This window comes from Lygodium microphyllum, chromosome 5, assembly GCF_053477565.2.
Source record: "Lygodium microphyllum isolate KBCC chromosome 5, Lygodium_microphyllum_v1.1.10, whole genome shotgun sequence".
Taxonomy (NCBI): domain Eukaryota; kingdom Viridiplantae; phylum Streptophyta; class Polypodiopsida; order Schizaeales; family Lygodiaceae; genus Lygodium; species Lygodium microphyllum.
The window spans coordinates 50901291-50925353 of NC_141139.1; the positions used below are offsets into that span (position 1 = coordinate 50901291).

Below are 24063 nucleotides of genomic sequence, written 5' to 3' on the forward strand. Positions count from 1 at the left end.
CAGGCGACGGACGAGCGACGCTGACACCGTCTACACGCCAGAGGGAGCAACCGACGACTGACGAAACAGGACGAATGGCAGGGCGCGACCACGATCCGCCATCGCTCTCTCTCTCTCTCTCTCTCTCTCTCTCTCTCTCTCTCTCTCTCTCTCTCTCTCTCTCTCTCTATATATATATATATATATATATATATATATATATACGTGTACAGATCAATGGGCACGCTATCCACGACACTGCCGCTAAGAGCTGGGCGCCTTTGCACGAAAGGACAAAGCACGCTGGCGGAGCCTCGAACAACAACACAGGGGACGGAGACGGGGCAACTGCAGACGTGGCAACGCGACAGGCGATAGATAGTGCGGAACGGAAAGCGGGATGGAACAAGGCGACGCTCCGGATCGAGATGTAGGAGACGCGGGGACACATGACAACAGGGCGACGGACGAGCGACGCTGACACCGTCTACACGCCAGAGGGAGCAACCGAGGACTAACGAAACAGGAGGAATGGCAGGGCGCGACCATGATCCGCCATCGCTCTCTTTCGTAAATCGCTCTCTCTCTCTCTCTCTCTCTCTCTCTCTCTCTCTCTCTCTCTCTCTCTCTCTCTCTCTCTCTCTTTTTTGTATTAATTACGAAAAAAATACAAGATTACTTGATTACAAGATACATGACGACAATCTAAGCCATCATGTGAAGAGGTTCCAAGTACTACAAGTTACAATGTCATGGCAAAGACGCGGAGGAAATTGCCATATGCCAGGGACGTAAGTCCTCCCTAGAGAGCAAATCAGAATGGTCGAGAAGAGCTAACTGCCAATACAAGAGGCCCTTAAGCCTAGCAATATGCTGCTGAACATTATAGGCGGAGTCAAAAAGAAAAGCATTCCGAATGGTCCAGTTATGCCAACAGCCCCAATATCGAAGAAAGTGATACATAGCTTCATATGTGGCTGTGCCGGAGTGGGGTATTTGGGCTGGCCAAAAACCCAATCAAAGGGGCGCAGGGTGAAACCAACCACCCCTTGCCAAACAGCCCACAAAAATAACCAGACTTTCTTAGCAATGGGGCAAGAAATGAATCGGTGGCGGGCGGATTCCACAGTAGTGGTGCAAAAGAAACAGGTGCCATTGGAGATTCGTCGCTTGAAAAGAGCTGAAGCAAGCAGAAGACCACCAATCATCACTCTCCAAAGAAAGACTTTATATTTAAAGGGTGTTTTATTCAACCAGCCCTCCATTACAGTTTCCCTCCACCATGACCGAGATTTACGCAATCCCCATAAATCATTTGCTTTAGTAACTAGCCATTGATGATCTTTAATCAAAAGATGATAGACTTGGTTAGCAAAAGCTTTGCTTAAATTCAGCCGGCCTTGTAGGTCCCAATCCTGCCCGGGATGATCCGAAGCAAGGGCAGGAAAGGGTTGTCGGCTCTAGAGCACCCTCAAAAGCTGTTCCCACAAAGGCCTATATCCACGAGGGATCCTGAAAAGCCTCCTAGCTATACGAAATGATATAAGCACATTGCGACTGGCAAGGGTGGCATCCGCAACCGAAGACAAGCCCAAACGTGCCATCCGGTTGAATTGTAGTCTAAGCTCTTGTTTACCTTCCCACGAAAGTAAACGCGAGACTGCCAGTAATTCCAATCGAAAGGAGTTAGTAGCTAAGCGATCCTCCGTTGGATGCCACTGAGCCTTCTGGAGGACGTGTTTCCAAGAACATACCAAATGAATAAGCACCGATGAAGAAGAACTGGAGAACCACGAATCAGCATTAAGAACATGCCATCAAGAACTCCGGATTTGGGTATTGCCATGCAGAAGCCCATGGCCCTCAAGAAAATAACGGGCTATATCGACCCACGGATGATGATCCGAGCACATGGCGCGGAAAAGAGACCAACGGAGTGCCTGCATGTGAGTGTGGGCATCTAAAATAGCTCCGCCACCCATGCGTTTGGGGATGTACGCATGCGACCACGAGATCCAGGAAATACCTGCATGCAATGAGTCCTTCTTCCATAGCATGAAGCGAATAGACTGAGTAAGAGCATTCAGAGTCGTAGTAGTCCACGGCAACAATGGCAAGAAATATGTGAGCATTGGCAACATAATGGTCTGGGCTACTTTGAGGCGAACATGGAAGGGCCAGGCCTGAGACTTCCAATACATAAACTTAGCCACCATTTTCTAAGAAATCCACTCCAGAAGCTGCTTTGGGGGAACATCAACACCCAAAGGGTACCCAAGATGCCTAACAATGGAGCCACGAGGAACAACCAGACCCTACCAATCCAAGGACTGCAAATCCGACCCCGTGCAGCTTAGAATGGCTGATTTGAGCGCATTGATACGAAGGCCGGACGCCTGACCAAAGAGACCCCAAACATCCAATGCTTTTCAAAGGTTATCCTTGTCCGCACGCAAAATCATAAAGGTATCATCCGCCAGGGATTGGCTAATGAAGTGCTATCCTGTAGGAAGTGATAGTCCGGCCAACTGAGAAGAGGCTGCCATATGAGATAACATGGAAAGAACTGGATGCTTCGCAAGGGCAAAGAATAGAGGGCTCAAAGGGCACCCCTGTCTGACAGAACGGGCAAGGACAAATGGCTCAGTAACACCTCCGTTCAGCATGACTCGCGAAGACGCCGCAGCGCTTATGGTGTAGATTAGACGAGACATCTGAGCACCAAAGCCCATAGCAGACATAAGTTCAGCAACGAAAGACCAGTCCAGATAGTCAAAAGCCTTTTCCAGGTCCAGTTGAATCAGTACTACCTCCTGATTAGAATGCCTTGCATAATCAATTGCCAGTTGAGCATTCAATACATTGTGCAGAATATTTCGGCCCTTAATGAAACCATACTGGAGAGGGTGTACAAGGGCACGGAGATGCTTATGGAGCCGATTCGCCATTACTTTGGAAAAGATTTTGTACATTAAACCCATCAAAGAAATTGGACGCCACTGTGTCAACTTAGATGGCGAAGGAACTTTTGGAAGCAGTTTAATAAGTCCTTCTTTCCATGAGGAAGGCATGATCCCCGTTTCCCACACCTGCTGAAACAAAGCCTGCAATGGTTTCGCCAGTTGGGTAGCAAAAGCTTCAAAGAACTCATTGGTGAGACCATCCCAACCCGGACTTTTATCCTTGGGCAAGTGTAACAAGACGTCCATAACCTCTGCCTCACAAATATTTGACTCCATAGTAGCTTGCATGTCCTGCGGAAGCTGATTGCGGACCAGGTCATAAAAAACCGAACGGGCCTGAGTAATTTGGGCTGAAGGTGGAGAAGTGGAACCGAGAAGGTTGCGGAAATAATTCTTGCACATATGCACAATAGTCTGTGGATCCAGGATAAGGTGGCCTTCTACATCCTCGAGTCTGGTCATATTCTCTCGAGCAGGAGAGGCGTGGAGAGCTCGAAAGAACTTATGGGTCTAACATGTACTATCTTGCAAAGTCTTTGTCAGATGTTGCAATTTGGTCTGCTGATATGATTTCAACTGGAATTCTTTAATAAGATCAGCCACCCGCATGGCCAGTGCGAGCAGAAATGCATCATCCGGAGTGTCCACCAATAGAGAACGAACCAAAACCAACAGGTCCTCCGCTGCCTGTCAACGCCACCTACAAAGAGAGGCATGATAGATCCCATACTGCCGAGCAACCCGCTGCACATTAGAGAGCAATCTTTCAAATGACGCAGTGCCCTGAGAGGAAAAGTCCAAGAAGAATCTGTCGATCAATTGCTGAATATAGCCCTAAAAGATTGCATGCTTCAAGTAAGACGAGTTGAAACGCAAAGGGAGTCTCTCCAAAAATTGCTTGAAAGGTGCAATGGGTTGTGCAAGCAACTCGAGCTGCCGAGGGAAATGGTCCAACAAGGGATATTGCTGCAACACTTTTATTTCGAGCATCTCAGGAAGAAAATCATCATTCTGCATGATATATATACGGTCCAACCGCGACCATGTTGTTGCATACTGGGCAGAATGGAAAGTAAACCCTGTAGAAGACGGGTGTAGCCAGGACCAGAGATCTTGCTTAAGAATAGCAAGAGCCAACTCATGCCACATACGACTTTCCAGCGCATCCATTACCGAATGCTCCGATGTGGACTGGGAAGAATCAACACACATATTGAAATCCCCATGAAGAAGCCCCGTCTGCCAAGTGACAAGGAGGTCTGCAAAGTCTGCCAAAGCTCTCGACGAGATAACGAATCATTCGGAGCATAGAGACCAAGTAACCATAAGATTTCCCCTTCGAATAAAATTTCGATCACCAAAAAGCGGCCATGAACACCATTTTTAATAAGAACAGGCTGATATTTGTCATGTACAATCATGAGCACACCCGAATAATGCATGGCCTGTGTTCCTACATAGAACAAACGAAAGCCATGGCAATCCACAACTTTTCCGGCTTCACCGTGACTCTTGTGATCAACAGCGCACAGGACATCCCACTGATTCTCATACAATGCAGTCCACATGGCATGTTGCTTGTGTCGAGAACAAATTCCTCGCACATTCCACGTGGCTATTTTCATGTGTATTCAAAACAAAATCAGGTACGAGGCACAGCTTGCCTCGATTTGACTTTGTCGGCCAGAATGTCCAAGACTCCCTCGTCCAAGAAATCCGCCAACACCGCAAAAGAGTTCTGAGGACCAGATTTGGAAGTAGACGGCATATCTGTTGGCTTGGGGTTTGAACGGGGATAACGACGGTCCCACGGGGTAATGACATTGCCTCTGGTATCAAAAGCCAGCTTAGCAGGTGGACCCTTTGGACGATCCGAATACATTTTCCTGGCGGGCTGAGGACGGAGGGCAGAGGAAACCATAGCAGGAGCACAGCGCTCGGAAGACGACATTTCCTTCCTGCGCATATATGTACGCATGGAATCTTGTGAGGTAGTAGGCACAGTATTCTCCATGCCAGCAACAACCCTGTTGCCTTTTTTTGCACGTACTTCAACCCAATCAGTGGCACGGGAATCCAGACCCGAAACCTGTTGTTTACCTTTGGCCAGAACTTGGGGCGGGTAGATAGTATCCAGCGACGGAGCATCACACACCATATCTTCCATGGGCGGCGCAACATGGCCAACATCTGAAGTGTGTTGCTGCTCCGGGCATTCGACCATAAAATGCCCCAACTGTCCACAAGAAAAGCAATGTCCTAAAAAATTGCCCCATTTCAAACGAAAGTGTAATGGATGCATGCCGGAGCAATTGAGGCGTAACCAGGCAGGCCTTTTCCTTGCAGTGTCCCATAACATACACAAGCAGTTGCGATTCACAGCCTTGAGACTGGGAGGGACCAGAACCGTGCCCACAGCGGCCATAGCATCCTTCAATAGTGGCCAATAAACAAGCGGACAATTTTCCACTTCTACCCACACAGGGCATTCACATTGCAGCAGGCGCTGAAAATCTGCCATCAGGCGCCATGGAACCACATGAACCAACCGGCGATCAAAAAACAAAGGCAGTTTAGACAGGAGAGCAGCACGGTGCGTCTCAGATTTCAACAGGACCTCAAAAAAACCTCGGGACCCAACAAAAATCTCTTCAACACATTCCCCTTGTAGCAGACTCTGCAGCCATTGGCGAATATGGGAAAGCAGCGGGATTCGACCAGTGAAGAAGAGTATCACAGCGCGATCATAAAACACCGAAAAGGAGCGTAGGACAGTTTTTGGGTCCACGGTGGCTTCCAGAACATCGTCAGGTGCAGAGTCAGAAAAGACTTCCTGGTTATGTTGAACATAATCGCCAAGCAAAGTGTTGGCAAATTCCAGCAAGTGCTCCCAGTCAACATCCTCAGAGTCCACAGAATCCGAAGCAACCTGCGCATAGGAACGATCCTGATGAACACCTATCTCTTCCGAGGTATGCTTGGTACGTTTACCCGCAGGCTGGATGTCAGGACCCGGGGGCATCTCTTCGGTGCACGGAACCATATCCTCAGGTTCCTCAGCATCAGAATCCAGGCCAAGTGCTGCCACTATTTGGTCTATGAAATCCAAATCCAAACCAGCCATCGTGTAGCACGATCTGATCTCGAAGGAGGACTGACGCACAGTGCAGATCGCTGTCGGCTGAGTTAGAAATCTGCACCCCTGTAAGCTGGTTTCTCACACGGCGGAGGACGACCTCTACTGTATCACAGAATTCTTTCTATTATGCTAGAAACCTAGAAGAGGTGAATTCTGCAGTGCAGCCGCCTGAGTGGTGGGGCAGAGGGCGCGCAGGACCAATCTCTCTCTCTCTCTCTCTCTCTCTCTCTCTCTCTCTCTCTCTCTCTCTCTAGGCAATGAGCACTCTGACCTTTGCAGAGACGCAGACACGCCCTGGCCATAACATGACGCTTTCTGTCGTTGTAAAAACAAGCGAGATTAGGGTTCGCAGCACCTGTGCAAATCAGGAGGAGCACGATCAGAAGGACTGCAGGCCAGCAGGGTGGGCAAATCTGGTGAGCGTCTGCAACGTGGCGCGAAGTAACGGCACAAGCAACGCGGCGTGAAGTAACGTGGCTAACGCAACGAGTCGCAGGTCCGTTCGAGGAGGGCGCGCGCAGGTCCGGGCGACAGCAGAGACGCGCAGGTCTAGACGATGGCTGGCGGCAGCAGCGACGCGCAGGTCCAGTGACGGCAGGGACGCGCCCGACTCTTCTCTCTCTCTCTCTCTCTCTCTCTCTCTCTCTCTCTCTCTCTCTCTCTCTCTCTCTCTCTCTCTCTCTCTCTCTCTCTCTCTCTCTCTCTCTCTCTCTCTCTCTCTCAAATTTCTGTGTGGTTGTAGCTTGTAGCTTGTGAATCGTGATTCTAATTCGTGAAGCTATGACTATCTCACGCTGCAGCCTGATGCTCTCATGTGACTGTGTATTATCATTTATGTTTATGGTCATTGACTGAGGACTCAGTGGACCGTCACCCGTGGTGTTTTATGGATCATTAATTATCATCTTATCTTTTATACTCTTGTATCTTTTTTTCATGATTCATGAATACGATCCAGCCTCTAGGTGTTTTTGTGATTCATGTATATCTATTATCATGTTACATGTAAATTGTAATGATCCAATCTTTAAAGTGTGATCTATGAATATCTTTAGAGTGTGCTTGGCACTTGCCAATTCAAAGTTTAAGTATATTGTATAAATCCTGATGTATCATTCGATTTTGGAAATTGGTGCAGGCTATAGATAACAAGTTATAGAAGTTAGGATTTAGGACCTCCGACCTAGTATGATATTATCAAATTTCAATGTCAATAATCAATTGTATGTTAATCATGTATGTCAAGTATTTCTCGATCAAGTGACAAGTGTGGCTTATTGTCATCTATTATCTATATTATATATTAAATCGGGGTTACATATTTCCTTGTATCCCCATTTCCCCATTTCTTCCTAGAGACGAAACTCTGTTTCTACCATTTCCCCACCGTTTCCGTTTCGCCGTTTCCGAAACTCCAAGTAACTATGGGTGCATGTCCCTAGTGTAATATCCCTCTGTAGGTAGATCCTAGAGAGAGAGACAAAGAGAGAGAGAGAGAGAGAGAGAATGGAATCAATGCTCCGTAGGTGGTGCACATGAGAGAGAGAGAGAGAGGAGAGAGAGAGAGATTGATTGGAGAGGACGACGATGGCGACCTGTCGCGACTGTCCTGCCTCGACCTGCCAAAACCCTTGCCTGTACCATTGCGCACAGTCGGCTGCCTAAGGGTCGCGTGCCCTTGCCTGGGCTTGCGCCGCAGGGCCCACTGCCTGTGGCGTGCACAAGTTCCGTCGCCCTGGTCGTCTGACCTGTCCGCCCTTCGCTTCCGCCATCGCGGTATCAGACATCTGCGTTCCTGCTCCCGTTCAGCCTCCACGACCTGCGACAACACCTTCCGCGAGTCAACCTCAGGTCCTAGTCGTCATCGTCACCCGTCCGCCCTGCGTGCTGGAGTCCTTGCCGTCGCGTCAGTCCTGGGCGCCGTCGCCTATCGACTGCCTGTCCCTGCCGCGGGCCGTTTGACCTGCGGGTCCTGGTCGCAGACATCGCCTGTCAGCCCTGCGATTCGAGGTCCCTGCTGTCGCCATCAAACCTGAGCCTCGTGGTCCCTGCACGCCGTGGTCCCTGCAATTGCCCTTCAGTCCTGCGAATCGTGCTCGTAACCCTGCATCATTAGGGTTGCGCCTTGCCCTCTGCGTCACCTACACTATCTCTGGACAGGCCACGACTGAGGCAGACAGACGTGCACCTCTGCCTCACGAGAGAGAGAGAGAGAGAGAGAGAGAGAGAGAGCTCGCCCTCTGTGTGAAGACAGCAGTATGGCCGGCCTGGATTTGGATTTTCTTGACCGGACGGTGGCAGCCCTTGGCCCTGATTCCAATGCAGAGGAGCCGGAAGATATGGTGCCATGCACGGAGGAGTTGCCGCCGAGTTCTGAACAGCTGCCTACCGGCAAACGCTCCAAGCATACGCCTGATGAGCCAATGAGTCCTCCGGAACGCTCCTATGCGCAAGTGGCCTCTGCTGCTGTGGAGTCGCAGGAAATCGGCTGGGAGCATTTGCTGGACTTCGCCAATACTCTGCTCGGCGATTATGTCCAGCATAATACCGAATCTTTTTCTGGTGCGGGAACGGATGATGTGCTAGAAGCCACGGTGGATCCCAAATCAGTCTTGCGATCCTTCTCGGTATTCTATGACCGTGCAGTTATACTTTTCTTCACTGGCAGGATCCCAGTGCTCTCGCATATTTGCCAGTGGCTGCACCATCTATTGCAAGGGGAGTCTGTTGAGGAGATCTTCCTTGGACCTCGCGGGTTTTATGAGGTCCTGCTGAAATCGGATACGCATCGTGCTGAGCTCCTGTCCAAGTTGCCGCTATTCTTTGATCGCCGCTTGGTTCATGTTGTGCCATGGCGCCCCATGGCCGACTTCCAGCGTCTGCTTCAACGCGAATGCCCGGTGTGGGTAGAGGTGGAAAACTGTCCGGCGGTCTATTGGCCCATGTTGAAGGATGCGATGGCAGTTGTGGGAACAGTGCTAGTTCCCCCAAGCCTCAGGGCGATGAACCGCAACCGTTTATGCATGCTATAGGACACGGCCAGGAAAAGGCCTGCGTGGCTTCGCCTCAGTTGTTCGGGCATGCATCCTTTGTATTTTCGCTTAAAATGGGGCAACTTTGCGGGCCACTGCTTTTCATGTGGTAAATTGGGGCATTTCATGGCCGAATGCCCTGAAAAGCAATCGTCTTCGGAGGATGCGCAGGTTGTGCTGCCCAAGGACGACATGGTGCTTGATGCCACGCCCCCGGAAGCCCTTCAGTCTCCTCATGTCATGGATAAAGGCAAACAACAGGTCCGGAGTGTGGATTCCCGTCCCACTGACTAGATTGAGGCACGTCCTAAAAAAGGTAAAAAGTTGGATGCAAGCCTGGCGGATCCTGGGCCTCCCGCTTCCCAGGATTCCGTGCGCACGTATACGCGCCGGAAAGAAATGGCCACTTCACAGCAGGCGGCGCGTCCTATGGCCCCGTCGGGCCCCCGCAATCAGTCTCCAAGGAGAGCCTATACCGACGGCCCCAGAGGCCCACCTGCCAAGCTGGCGTTCGATGCCAAAGGAAATGTTATTACACCCTGGGATCGGAGTTATCCCCGCCCCTCTCCCAAGGCAGTGGATTTCCCTTCTACCTCCAAAGCAGGTCGCCCGAATTCTTTTGCGGTGTTGGCTGATTTTCTGGATGAGGGTGTCCTAGATGCTCTCGCGGAAAAGGTGAAATCGAGGCAGCAAGTGCCTCGTTCCTGACTTCCTTCTTTGAGGATACATGAAGATAGCCACGTGGAATGTGCGAGGCATTTGCTCTCGCCATAAGCAACATGCCATGTGGACCGTCTTGCACGAAAACCAGTGGGATGTATTGTGTGCAGTTGAGCATAAAAGTCACGGTGAAGCAGGAAAAGTGATGGATTGTCATGGATTCCGTCTGTTTTATGCAGGGACCCATGCTACGCACTATTCGGGCGTGCTGATGATTGTCCATGAGAAATATCAGCCTGTCCTTGTTAAAAATGATGTGCAGGGCCGCTTTCTGGTGATCGAGGTCTTATTTGAAGGAGAGATTTTATGGCTATTGGGCCTCTATGCTCCGAATGATCCCGCATCCCGACGGGATCTTTGGTCCACTTTGCAGGGCTCCATGTCACTCGGCCGAAGGGGATTCTTGATGGGAGATTTCAATATGTGTGTTGACTCTTCTCAGTCCACTTCAGGGCATTCGGTAATGGATACGCCGGAAAGCCGGGTGTGGAGTTCCTTTGCTTTGCACGTGCTCAAGCAAGATCTTTGGTCGTGGCTTCACCCTTCTTTTTCAGGGTTTACTTTTCATTCCGCACAATATGCAACTACCTGGTCGCGACTGGACAGAATGTATATCATGCAGGGCGATGATTTTCTTCCTGAGATGCTGGAAATGAAGGTCCTGCGGCAATATGCGTTGTCGGACCATTTTTCCCTCCAGCTTGAGATGCGGGCACACTCTATTGCACCTTTTCTGCAATTCCTGGATAGGCTCCCTTTACGTTTCAACTCCTCTTATTTGAAGCATTCAATTTTCCAGGGCTATATGCAGCAGCTGATCGAGAGGTTCTTATTGGACTTCGCCTCTGAGGGCTGGCCTTCGTTTGCACGGCTGCTCTCGAATGTGCAGCGGGTTGCTCGCCAGTATGGAATCCATCATGCCTCGCTATGCCGCCGACGTCGACATGCAGCTGAAGACTTACTGGCTTTGGTCCGTTCCTTGCTCCTGGATTCCCCTGATGATGATTTTCTGCTGTCTCTAGAGAGGCGGTTGGCCCATCTTATTCAAGTGTTTCAGTTGAAATCTTATCAACAGGCCAAGCTGCACAACTTGATGGACACAATGCAAGACAGCGCCTGCCAGTCTCATAAGTTCTTTCGCGCCTTGCATGCGTCTCCGGCTCGCGAAAATATGACCAGACTCCAGGATTCGGAAGGTCGCATGGTCACGGATCCGCAGACCATTGTCACTATGTGCAGAAACTATTTTATGGAACTTTTTGGTTCCTCTTCCTCGCCTTCTAGCCAGGTTACGCATGCCCGCTCCGTCTTCTATCATCTGGTCCGCCAGCAGGTTCCACTTGACATGCAAGCCGCTTTGGAGACGGATATTTGCGAGGAAGAGGTTATGGACGTTTTGTTGCACCTGCCGAATGATAAAAGTCCTGGCTGGGATGGTCTCACTAATGAATTCTTTCAGACCTCGGCCACGCAGTTGGTGAAGCCATTGGTGGCCATGTTTCAGCAGGTGTGGGAAACGGGGGTCATGCCCTCCTCATGGAAAGAAGGCCTTATCAAACTAATTCCAAAGATCCCTTCGCCGTCAAAGTTGCAACACTGGAGACCAATCTCTTTGATGGGCTCCATGTATAAAATCTATTCCAAAGTGCTGGCGAATCGGCTCCACAAGCACCTTCCAGCTATTGTGCATCCTCTCCAATATGGTTTCATTAAGGGCCGCAACATTCTGCATAATATCTTAAATGTGCAAATGGCTATCGACTACGCGCGGCACTCCGGTCAGGAAGTGGTATTGATCCAATTGGACTTGGAAAAGGCATTTGATTATGTGGACTGGTCTTTCATTGCAGACCTCATGTCGGCTATGGGCTTTGGTACCCGAATGTCCCGATTGATCTACACCATTAGTGCTGAGGCTTCCTCCAAAGTTATGCTTAATGGTGGAGTTACAGAGCCATTTGTCCTTGCACGCTCGGTCAGACAGGGTTGTCCTTTGAGCCCTCTCTTCTTTGCCCTGGCGACTCACCCGGTCCTTTCAATGTTATCCTCCATGGCAGCCTCTGCTCAGCTGGCCGGGCTGTCTCTTCCGTTGGGTCAACACTTCGTTAGCCAATCTTTGGCTGATGGCACCTTCATGATTTTGCAGGCGGACAGGGACAACATTCAAAGGGCGTTAGATGTTTGGACACTCTTTGGTCAGGCCTCTGGGCTTCGCATCAATGCCCTTAAGTCAGCTATTCTCAGTTGTACGGAGCCTGATTTGCAGTCCTTAGGCTGGCAAGGCCAGGTGGTTTCCCGTGGCTCCATTGTCAGGCATCTTGGATAACCATTGGGGATGGATGTACGGCCAAAAGCCCTGCTGGAGTGGATTTCACAAAAATTGGCGGCGAAGTTTATGTACTGGAAGCCGCAAGCGTGGCCATTCCATGTCCGCCTCAAAGTGGCCCAGACAATCATGCTTCCAATGCTAATGTATTTCCTGCCTTTGTTGCCATGGACGCCTACTACTTTGAAGGCCCTCACTCATCCCATCCGTTTCATGTTATGGAAAAAGGATTCACTGCAGGCCAGCATTTCTTGGATTTCATGGTCACACGCATGTACCCCTAAGCGCATGGGTGGAGGAGCTATTTTGGATGCACACACTCATATGTTAGCTCTCCGTTGGTCCCTTTTTCGTGCCATGTGTGTGGATCATCACCCATGGACCATCATAGCCCGTTATTTTCTTGAGGACAGCGGGCTCCGCCATGGCAGCACACGGCTTCGGGCCTCCTGGTGGCATGTCCTTAATGCTGACTCTCGTGTTTCCAGCCCCTCTTCCTCTTTGTTACTGCACCTGGTCGGCTCTTGGAAAGTGGTGCTCCAAAAGGCCCGTTGGCACCCAGTAGGGGACCGCGTGCAGACTAACTCCTTTCAACTGGAATTGTTGGCAGTATCGAGACTCCTTTCATGGGAAGATACACATCAACTCAGACCAAGATTTAATCGCATGGCCCGTTTAGGTGTGACGTCGGTTGCGGATGCTACCCTTGCCACTCGCAATGTCCTTGTATCATTTCGGACTGCTCGGCGACTCTTTAAGATCCCGCGTGGATACCGTGATTTGTGGGAGCAGCTTTCGTCGAAGCTTCAGGGTCGGCAACCCTTTCCTGCCTTGACTGTGGATCGCCCTTGGCAGGACTGGGACCTTGCAGGCCGCCTGAGTCTGGAAAAGGCCTCCACTAATCAGGTGTATCATCTTCTTGTTCAAGATCACCAATGGCTGGGAGAGAAAGCTAACACTGTTTGGGGACTGCGGAAATCGCTGTCATGGTGGCACAAAACGCTGATGGAGGGCTGGCTAAATAAGACACCTTTCAAATGCAAGGTTTTTCTTTGGCGGATGATGATTGGTGGTCTTCCTCTGGCCTCGGCCCTTGCCAAGCGTCGCATCTCGAATGGCAATTGTTTCTTCTGTACCACACCGGCGGAATCGGCCCGACATCGTTTTCTCTCTTGCCCGCTCGCCAAGAATATCTGGTCACTCTTGTCGCACATTTGGCGCGCGGTGGTGGGATCCTCGCTAACTCCTTTCGACTGGGTTTTTGTGCGCCCGAAGTATCCCGCACTGCCACAGTTACATGAGAAGATCTTATTTCACTTTTTCAGATATTGGGGATGCTGGCACATTTGGACCACGCGCAATGCTTTTCTCTTTGATTCGGCCTCTAATGTACCCCGATATATTGCCAGGCTTAAAGGACTCTTGCATTGGCAGCTAGATATCATCCAGCACTCAGACTTGCTCCCTCGGGAGGATTTGCATCCGTGGCATATGGCGATTGCCTCTGGGTCGTTGCCATGATTGGTGTAACCTTTTCAGTGCATTACTACGGGGCTTCCCCACACGTTGGCCTAGGGCCCTCGTGTATCTTGTAATCAGAAAAAAGAGAGAGAGAGAGAAAGAGAAAACCTCTTCACATGATGGCTTTGTGTCATCATGTATCTTGTAATCCAGTAATCTTGTATTTTTTTCGTAATTAATACAATTACCTTTTACAAAAAAAGAGAGAGAGAGAGAGAGTGTGTGTGTGTGTGTATGTGTGTGTGTGTGACTACAAGACCGTAAGCAAGAGTGGGCGGCAATCACACACTCAAAAGTTGTAAGTACCAGAGTGATAGAATGAAAGTACAATAGGTCTTAAGTAAGTTAGACCTATCCCTAACTCAACTGGAGTTGAACTAACTCTAAAAGTAGTGACACAACATATAGACTTAGTTCTGTGCACACCAATACTAAAACATTGGGCACTACCCATAATTGAATAATCCTAACACAACGAGCAATCTCTCATCAAACAATCACTAACATAACTCCAAGGACCATGATCTCCTGAAGGTCCCATAGTCATATGCTGTGTTCATGAAAATTTGGGCTATTTACCATGTCATATAGAAGGATCCCAATGCAATCAAGCTCCACAAGCTATATGCATGTAAGTAAGGGTGATACCAGCACAGTTCTTGCCTGCTCCCTCAACCAATATTTGGAGGAAGGGGTGCCCCCTTGCTGGCTTTTGGATGTGTGGAATTTAGAAAAGAAAATCATGTTAAATTCTTACACGATTACCTTTCAATGTTCTTAGGATCTCCTCCTTTGAGAAGGATATCTATAACTAAGAGGCCTCAAAAGGCCACAAAGACAGAGTATATGTGCATAACTATGTTGCCATAGGAGGTTTGAGGTTTTACAAAAAGACTAACTTCAGCAGAAAAGAATGGCTTTATGACAAATGAATGCAGCTCTGCATTTTCCTCTATATCTACCTATCTGTGCGCCCTGTGAATACATGCCAGCCTGCATGTTTAAGCTAACATTGGTGGTAAGATTTGAACTACATCAAAATTCTTCATTAATATGAAATGAGTGGTCTAGCTACAAGGAAAAAAAACCTTACCCATCATGATCCTTTTCCATCGGGCAGCCACAATCATTACATCCAGTGCACAAAAGTTTTCTTAAGAAATCTTGGCCATCCTCACACCTGGTATATTTGCTGAAAAATACACTATTATTGACACAAGAAAAAGAAGATGGGTGATTTCCTTGACATGGTAGATATATTTCTCCAATGTTGGCATAAACTTCAGCAAAGATGTCTGTTTGAATGCTACAAAGTTCTATGATTGAGGAGCATCTTTTGACTTGGTCGTTTCTATGTTGCCCCCAAATGGAGCATCCCCATTTATTTGCACCGTTGTAAGATTGCCAATTGATACTGTGCCCATGCTGTTATCATTAAAAATAATCACATAAATTAAATCAGTCATGCATGATATATGCAAGAAATACAAACCAAAAGTTTAACAATGCAGATGGGACAAAACATCTTTATTTTGCATTGTTTCTTGTCTTTCTAGCAGTTATATTCAAGCTACAGGCATGTAGAACAAGGCATACCTGAATGTTGCTGCTGTTGTGACTAACATGATTTAGGATTGAGAGGAGAGTCGATTGTGTCTTCTGTGCCCAATTTATTACCAACTTCAGTCTTTCTCTCACTGTTGGCCCTTGCTGGCATGATTGTATAGCATCTTCCAGTCCTGAGAAAATTTGAAGACCAAAAGCTATTATAATCTCAAAGATAAAAGTGCAGTTTCAAACAATCTTATCAGCAACAAAACATCATGCGTTCCAAAATGTCATTGTGGCATATCACAGAGAGGGAAGTGTGCATCAAGTGCCAAGATAATTATTTGATGTACTTGGAGACCATTGCTCCTCCCCTGTGTGCTCAATTTCCCCTGCTGCCTCTTTACCTACTCTCCTCTTTGATTGCACCCCCTTCTTTTGCCTGCTCACCTCTTCTCTCCTCTCATGTGTGCACAAACTGTGACTCCAGCCACAAGCAGCCATTCGTGCCTGCCCACCTCACCTCGGTTGTGTCCCTTCTATCACACTCCCTTGCCTTGTAGTGGTCTTCAATTCCCAACTAGCTTGTGCCTCATCCTTTCACTGGAGCAACTTTTGTCAAAATGAACCATAGGGGAGTCCTCCAAGATTATGGTCTCCTGCAAGCTTGTGGGAGAAGACTTGAGACATCCCCCCTTCTCATGCTCAACTTTTGGGATTAGTTGCAGTCCACTCTCCTTGTTTGTGTCTCCAAAAAAGTGAAAACAGCCTTCCTTCTCAGATAGGGTGGTAGATTGCCTAATTTAACACTTACTAGAGCAAGCAACTAAATTCACAAATCTGAAACCAAACTTTATTACAAAAAACTCGGACAACCTATACCAAATTAGCCTCAAAACTAGCACCCCTTGCGGTATTTCTTTAACTTGTACTGCTGTGAATCTGCATTTGACTAAGATGTAGAGTGAGCCCTCTACAAATTCCAATACTTTGGGCTGTCACCAATGACCAACAGCTTTAGGATCTAATTTTCCCCTTGGTTCTAACAAAATTTGGGCACAAATTGAATTGAGAACACATGCATGAGGGTCAACTTCAATGTGGATGTACAACCTCTATCAAATCTGCTGTAGTTGTTTCAATTCAGCAGCTACTCTGATCTTTGGTCTTTTATTCAAACAGGCACGTTCCTGAGGTGGCTGCAAACCCCTAATTTCTGCTATAAATTAGGGTTTTGATAGTATACACTACTGTCTACCTTCAAACAGCTGAGCAAAACTGAGAATGGTTAAGATTCAATGGCACGCTTCTCAAGACAGCTGATAAACCCTAATTACAGCAGTAATTAGGTCTGAATTCAGCAAAACAGTGCAGAATATCTTTAGATTTGCTGAGATGAGGCAAAAAGACAATAGAGGAGGAGAGAAACCTTCAATCTTTACAGAAAAAGAAACCTTCAATCTAATGCCAAGTAAGTGCTGCAACAGCAATCACCTCCTATTTTAGAGAGAGAAAATCAGGTCACTTGCTGGTTTTTAGGGTTTTGCTGTTGTCTAAAACCCTTTTTCTGCACTACCAATCATCAATGACCTCGTTTTTAGGGTTTCCTGCTGCTTACAGCTGCAGAATCTGCTCTAGATCAGACTGTCCTGCTGTCCTAAAGCTTCAACAGCTGTCTTCCTACCCACAACTAAGCTCTCCACCCTCAGCTGACATAAAAGCTACACTTGTGTGCAATGAAAAACTGACCCAAACTTGACATTTGGGAGCTTTCCATTTTCACTGGGGTTTCCACATGCAAAAACAATAGGGTCCAATTGGCCTACTAGGAGTCTTGTTGCAAACTGGCTGTCTTTGTCCATCCCCAGCTGACTGCTCATGCTGCCAACCCTTTATGCTACTCTCCCTCCCTTTGTGCCACTCCTCTCTCCACATATTTGTAGTCACCACTTGACTTTTCTTCCATCATGCTAGTTTCTCTCCCCCTTTTCTTTCCCATGCCTATTTGGTCACTCCCCAACTTGCCTATTGTTGCGCACATGTCCACCACTCGCTACTTCTCCTACTGCTACCACCCCCTCTCCCTGCATGTTCCTTCTTACTCCTCTTCTCCCTTGGCTCCATAGTTTCCATGCATTTTGGGAAATGAGAGCTTCAAAAACTTAACGAAACGCAGTCCCAGCCATTTGAAATTTTTTGGAAAAATGGCATTTCAAAATTTACTAATAGATTATAATATAAATAATAATATACGTGCTTGTCAATATAAATACACATATATATACACATACTAAGCATAGTAGAGACTAAAGTCACTAAGCAATTTAGCAAGTAACAAATGTGATTAGTGAGCATGCAGCTCAACCACATGCAACTCCACAAGTACAAGGTGCTTGAGAAGCAAATGCAATGTTTAGGACATAGTTGGCAAGTGTTGTTATAAACTTGCACCAAAGGTTAAAAGCGTTGTTATAAACTTGCACCAAAGGTTAAAAGCGAAAAAGGTTGCTTTGCATTCTAAACAACCAAGTGAGGCTTATGGGCAATCTTTCCAATCAAAAGTATTGCACACACTCAGACGTTTTTAAGGTGGAATGTGCAAGGAACTCAAGTTCAGCAGCATGTTTGTCCATTAGGGAAAATGTGCAGCATGTTCCTTATGGACAACAAACAATTCCTCAACCATCCAGGCATCTAGGTTATTTTTTTGGGTCGATCAATGTTTCAAGCTATGGATGCCATTGCACCCACCAATGCTAGCATGCAAAATGCAGCTGCTTTTTAGGCATCTATGCTAGGCACTCAGGGAATTATCATGGAGCATTGCAACCTGAAATGCACACTCCATATATGGTAACATTGGTATGCAACCAACAATGGAAACTGAAATGTTTGGTCAATTGGGAGGCCCTACTTGGCATATGCTAAGTACAATAGCAGCAATGGCATCAACAAGCCTACCAATTTTGTAACGTATGATCACTTGACACCTTTGGGTAAAGCTAAATACTACAAAGAAGGTGGGGCAACAGCCATTTAACAATTTGATGCAACATACTCTGGGGGGAATTTTTCCAAGCATTCAAAAGTGTGTAAGGCATGCACTTTCTTAAAAGGGAATGCACTTCAATGGTGGCCAACCCTTTTGATGCAAGGCAAGGCACCAACAACTTGGATGCATTTTAAATAGGTTTTCTCTTGCCAATGGCTCACAAACACTTTTGAAGCAGATGTAACAACAGCTTGGCACAAATGGATGCAATTCATTATGCTGATTTGAAAAAGCACATAAACAAATTTTGGGCAACTTTGTTGTCATTCAACTCTTTTTGTGACATCACAATGGCTGAGAAAATAAAGATAGTTTACCCACAAAAACCATGACTATTACACGAAGACAAAATTGATCAGCATGGCACAATTGATAGAAAATGCAAACAGAGCTTATGCATTAATGAAAGGCCATGTCACAAGATTTAAAGGCAGCAAAGATGCTTCACAATACAATACTGAAAATATGGGCACCAAGACTGAATTTTTGGGTGGCAAGTTTAAATCCTCAAAAAGGGATTGACAAGCTAAAAATTATTCTAAGTCATTTTCTCAAAAAGACAGACAAGGTAAAAGGTCATTTGCTAGTGCTAAGAAAGTTGTTGAAAGGTTGGCATTGTATGATGCAAACAAATGCTATGTTTGTGAACAAGAGGGCTATAAAGCACATGAATGCCCAAAATGCAAGTCTAAAGACTATGCAGACGCCTAAAGATCAAAAAGACAAGAAGCCTTACAATTGGATTTGTATATCTAATCTTGTTACTGAGCGACCAAATACAATGGGTAAGACTAGTTTTGCGTGTGTTGGAAATGCAAAGCAAGCCACCCTATCATTGAAAAACTAAAATCATCTTTCTGCATACTTTGTCTTCACAAAAGATTTTAGTAAAGATGATTCGAAAATCCAATGTTTTAATGTTGAATAAAGAACAGATAGAATTCTTAAATGAATTTCAAGATTGTTTTTCTAACTCATAACATGGAAAATTACCAACTGAAAAGACAAAGGATCATTCTATTGACTTAGTGCCTAGTAGTACACCTCTAAACTATTAGCCTTCCTGTTTTAGGGTTTCTCCATCTGTCATCTCTTGGTTGTGAGTTCCTGTCAAAGTCTGACTGAGTGGAATTCTGACAATTTAGTGTGCATTTCTCGTGTGTTTCCTATGTTTCCCAATCATTTTCTGCCCCCTGCCACACTACAATTGCTTTAGACTGCCATGTCAGCATCTCTACTGCCATGACATCATTTTTGCAGTCTTTTGGTGCAGTTGGACTGCATTTGCTGCAGTCAGCAGGTTTTTCTTGGCAGGTCAGCCCATTTTTGGGCCCTAGATGCAAGTCAGCCAGTTTGGCATATTTTCAACTATTTATAGCTGTTGGGCTGGCTAGGCAGACTCATTCTTTTTCTGCAGGTTGCTGATTCCATCTCCAGCATACTCCTACGTTGCCGGTGCTGCTGCTATCATCATCCTCAGCTTGATCTAGCACCCCCACCGACGCATCCAGCTGCGTGCAAGCACAAATCAGTCCACATTGTTGTATTCACCATTCATCTCAGTCAATGCAGATTTCTTTCTTCCTTCTCATGTCGTCTCTCTCTTCCTTTCTCTCTCTGTTCGTGTTCTTCTGTTGTGCACTCTCACATGGTATCAGAGCCAAACGAGAGGACACAGAGATGACGGGAGGTGAGGTGACCCTCCCAAGTTGCAAATGCAGCCAGTCACATCAGTGTTTTCCTGAAACCCAGCACATCTTTTGTAGGTCATAGTCCACGTCAGTAACACAACAGTCTACATCAGCGTTTTCAGCAAACGCAACTGTTTTCTTGTGCAGGTGGCAGCTCAACTCCTCAAGGTAGACCATCTACATCATTTCTATCGCAAAAGTGTAGCTAATTTTACTGTTCAAGGGGTTGTCTTCAGCAAACGCAGATTTCTTGGGTATTTTGCAAGTCACAAAAGATATCTTATCACCAATTTGTAGGTTCTGATGATTCAGCAGATGAGCATTCTCATCATTCCTCTAAAAGGCTGTGAGATTATCACGATGATTCTCACGAAGACCAAGAAGAATGGAGGTTACCAAGTCCATTTGTATGGCAGCCCTCTCCCCCCCCCCTCCCTCCATGTTTCCCTAAAGCCTGTCACCATGGTCTTAAGATGCAAGTGGCACCTTTCGTGCAAGTGCCTATACTTCCTTCTTTGCCCAAGGAGGACTGCTTGGATGGTCCCAACTATTCAGTGTGGTCATGTAAGGTGGAGTGCAATCTCAATACCTTCAACCATTGGGAGTTTGTTTCCCATTGTGTACCCCATCTCGTGGAGGATCCAAAAGTATGATCAATGCTGGATTGTGCTGCCTTACGGGATCAACTCAACTCTCAAGGTAGATCTTTTCTTTGCATGACCTTAACAAATTCAGTCCTAGTAGACTGATGTGGAGGTGTGAAAGAAGCTAGCCTCTCACTACCATTGAAAGATGTTTGCCCACCGCATATCCCTTGAGAAGAAGTTTCAGATGTTGAGTGTAGATGATTCTCCTTCCATGAAGGATCACATCAACGAATTGAAGGCCATGAGAGATGAGCTTGCATCTCTCGAACAAACTATAATGAATTGAAGGCCCCCGCTAGTCTTGGAGTATGATGAGTGACTCAAAGATATAGGTACTAGTGGATCGGGCTCCACAAAGGCTTTTATAGCAAGTTTGCAGGGAGGGAAGAAGAAGGGAAAGCCCCAAGCCAAGAAACAAAAGGATAGGAACAACAATTTGAAGGATTCCAAGAAAAAGCCTAAATGCCCCCATTGTGGCAAGGGCACTCATCCAAAGGAGAAGTGCTGGTAGAAGTGCTCCATTTGAAGCTCAAGGAGGGATCCAAGGATTCAATGGCTACACCCACTAACATTGACTCCGTCTTCATAGACTTGTTCGAGATGGAGGATACAACTCTTGCTTCCTCTTCTAAGAAGCCTTGGCTTGTGGATAGTGGGACCTCTTCCCACATGACTTACTGACAAGATTGACTTCAAGACATGAGATCTTGAGGGGGATCCGTCACCATTGGTGATAACTCTTCTGTCCCCATACGAGGAGTGGGGATCATTCCCCTACCAAGATATGAGACAATGGGATTTGCGAGGAGAAACATATAGTGTGTACTGCAAACACTAAGAGAGAAGAGAAACTTAGAAACACAAGAAGAGCACAATGATGATGCACTAAATCACGCTACGAGAAGAAAAGCTAATATAGCGGAGCCAAAGCTCAAAAGATGACTCCACTATCATGTCTGACTCTAGCGGCAACACCTATGGGAAATCTACACATTGAAGGAAGCAAAACCAATCCTCTAGGAAGTGGGCTATCGAAGTAATCACTGGAAGGTGAAGGACAATTGCTGTCGAGGAGCGAACCGCAATCCGCAAATGCCGTCAAAGATGAGAAAGATAATCACCAGTTTTCGAGGGAGTAAAGCGCAGTCCTCCCATGTCAAGGAGATGGCCTGCGTAGCAAACACAACTCCCAAAGGCCAAAATGCTGAAAACACAAACTATAGGAACCTCGATGCTAACGCCTGTGTGGAAGGTTGCAAGATGTGGGGGCAATGCCACATGATGACAAACACAAATCCCTAAGTGAGGAAAGCTGACACCAATGCCTCAATCAACAAACATAGCATTATGGAACATTCTAAAAGATCTTTAGCCGCCTTCCAACACCTATAAAAGGAGGGGCTTGCCATAAAGCACCTCAGTCTTGCCATGGCAATCTTGGGAGCTCAAGGGGTCGAGACCTCCAAGTAAGTAACTTCAAGTTCCAATTCTAGTTTTTGTCTAGTCATGGTTATCTAGCTTTGTCTTGTCTTCCATTATACTCTTGTTGTCTTGTCACCTTATAATCTCGTAGTATGAGATCTTGTCTAGTACTGTCTTGTGTCTTGTTAATCCCTGTACTCATTTTTTTCAGCCTAGTGGGCATATGGCAGCTAAGACAGGTGAAATGAATGCTGATAATGCACCTAAGGGACTCCCCTTTTTATAGCCACCTATCTATGACAACCTGACACCAAAAAGTGCAAAGCCTAAAGACTGTAAAGAGGGTGATCAAGCAATAAAGTTTGAAACCTTCAGTGGTATGCAAGATAAGCTGAAAGCTTTGACATTTATACAGCAGTTTGATGCAGCTTACACTGGAGGGAATTTTACTAAACTTCTAAGGTGCGGAAGGCTGCAACTTTTTTGAAAGGTAATACTTTGCAATGGTGGAACATATTGTTGATGCAAGGATATGCACCTGCCACTTGGGTCCATTTTAAACTGTTGTTTGTAGCCTCATTTGTAGCCTCATGGTTAACTAACACGTTTAAAGTAGATGTCATGTTTGCATGGCATAAATTGGACATAGCAAATTGTGCGGATTTAGAAAAGTATAATAAGAAATTTTGGGAAGCACTTTTGCTTGTGAGTTCTTACAGGATAGTGCCCCTGTCAGAACAAATTGAAAAGTTATGTTGCAGTTTGCCTAAAGCCATCAGGGATTATTGTACCAAGACTAGCGTTACAAATATGGTACACTTAATTGCAAATGTTGGTGTGGCAAATGTATTGTTGAAAGGAAAAGCTGATAGTTTTAAAGGCATTGAAAAGAAGGATTCTTAGTTTAAGCAGGATCCTGGCAAGAAAAAGAAGCAAATTTCAAAAAGGACCACCTTTCAAAGAAGTCTTTTTGGAAGAAAAGATTTCAGCAGCAATCTCAGACGCCTTTTAAACAAGGCAAAGGACAAAAGAGACCACTTTTTGGCATTTGAAGAAAGAAAGGCTTTGATGATGGCTGGGAAATGCTTTATATGTGAATAGAAAGACCATATTGCTTGTAAGTGCCCACAACAATCTTCTAAAGATGTGGAGGATAAAGATGCGCCAAGTAAAAAGAAGCCTAGCATTGGCTTAGTGAATGATATGGTGGAAGATCAATCAACTAATGATGCTATAGAATTGTGCAGAGCTTGGGGAAAGATCAGAGATTCCATGGTGCTTATTTTCTTTGACCTTGGAGCTCATGCAAACTTTATCTCACCGGCATTGGCAGCTCAGCTGCAAACTGCAATTCTGCACATGAAACATTGAGTTTTGGTCACAGAAAATGCTTTCCTAAAAGGGATGTTGTTCTGGACATGCTAGACAGTAAGAACAGTGAATTCAGAGATCTTCAAACTGCAATTCTGCACATGAATCATTGAGTTATGGTTACAGAAAATGCTTTCCTAAAAGGGATGTTGATCTGGTCATGCTATACTGCCCTTATGCAGCTGGAATTTACTCAGAAAAGATGAAAACCAAGTGTTCACAGGTTATGTATTTTGAAACATTTCATTTTTGTAACTTTCCATCTTTTAATTGATAAAGAAATACCAAGAGGGGCACCGATCTTCGGGACCAATCTGATGTTGAGCGAGGGAGTGAGGCTTCTGTTTATTATGTGTGAAAAGACCAGGTGCTTATTGAAGGAACTACCGCTTTATGTGAGTCATAGATCGGTTTCACTTGTCATTATTGTGGAAAGTAGGGTCATATTTAGCCACATTGCCATAAAATGTGAGATGATAAGAACAAGGAAGAGAAAAAGGGAAAAGTGTAGGAAAAGAATGAAGATCACGCATCATTATCCCTTGTAAGTCCAATGTCAATATTGAAGAGATTAATGTCAGGAAGACAGTAGCTTCTTCTCTTAATGTTTCGTAGTTGACCAATGCCTCGTCCTCCTATGCTCAGCGTTGGC

General features: G+C 46.3%; 1 protein-coding gene across 8 annotated transcripts in view; it reads right to left on the bottom strand.

Moving 5' to 3' along the window:
- Positions 1-24063, bottom strand: part of LOC148035814 (uncharacterized) — a 153754-nt gene that overhangs the window by 55740 nt on the left and 73951 nt on the right. For all 8 annotated transcript variants that reach the window (XM_087677827.1, XM_087677824.1, XM_087677822.1 and 5 more), the window contains 2 exons: positions 15277-15419; positions 14774-15105 (listed from right to left, as the gene is read on the bottom strand). In XM_087677827.1, coding sequence (XP_087533953.1) covers positions 14774-15105; positions 15277-15419 — 475 coding nt within the window. The remainder of the gene's footprint in view (positions 1-14773; positions 15106-15276; positions 15420-24063) is intronic.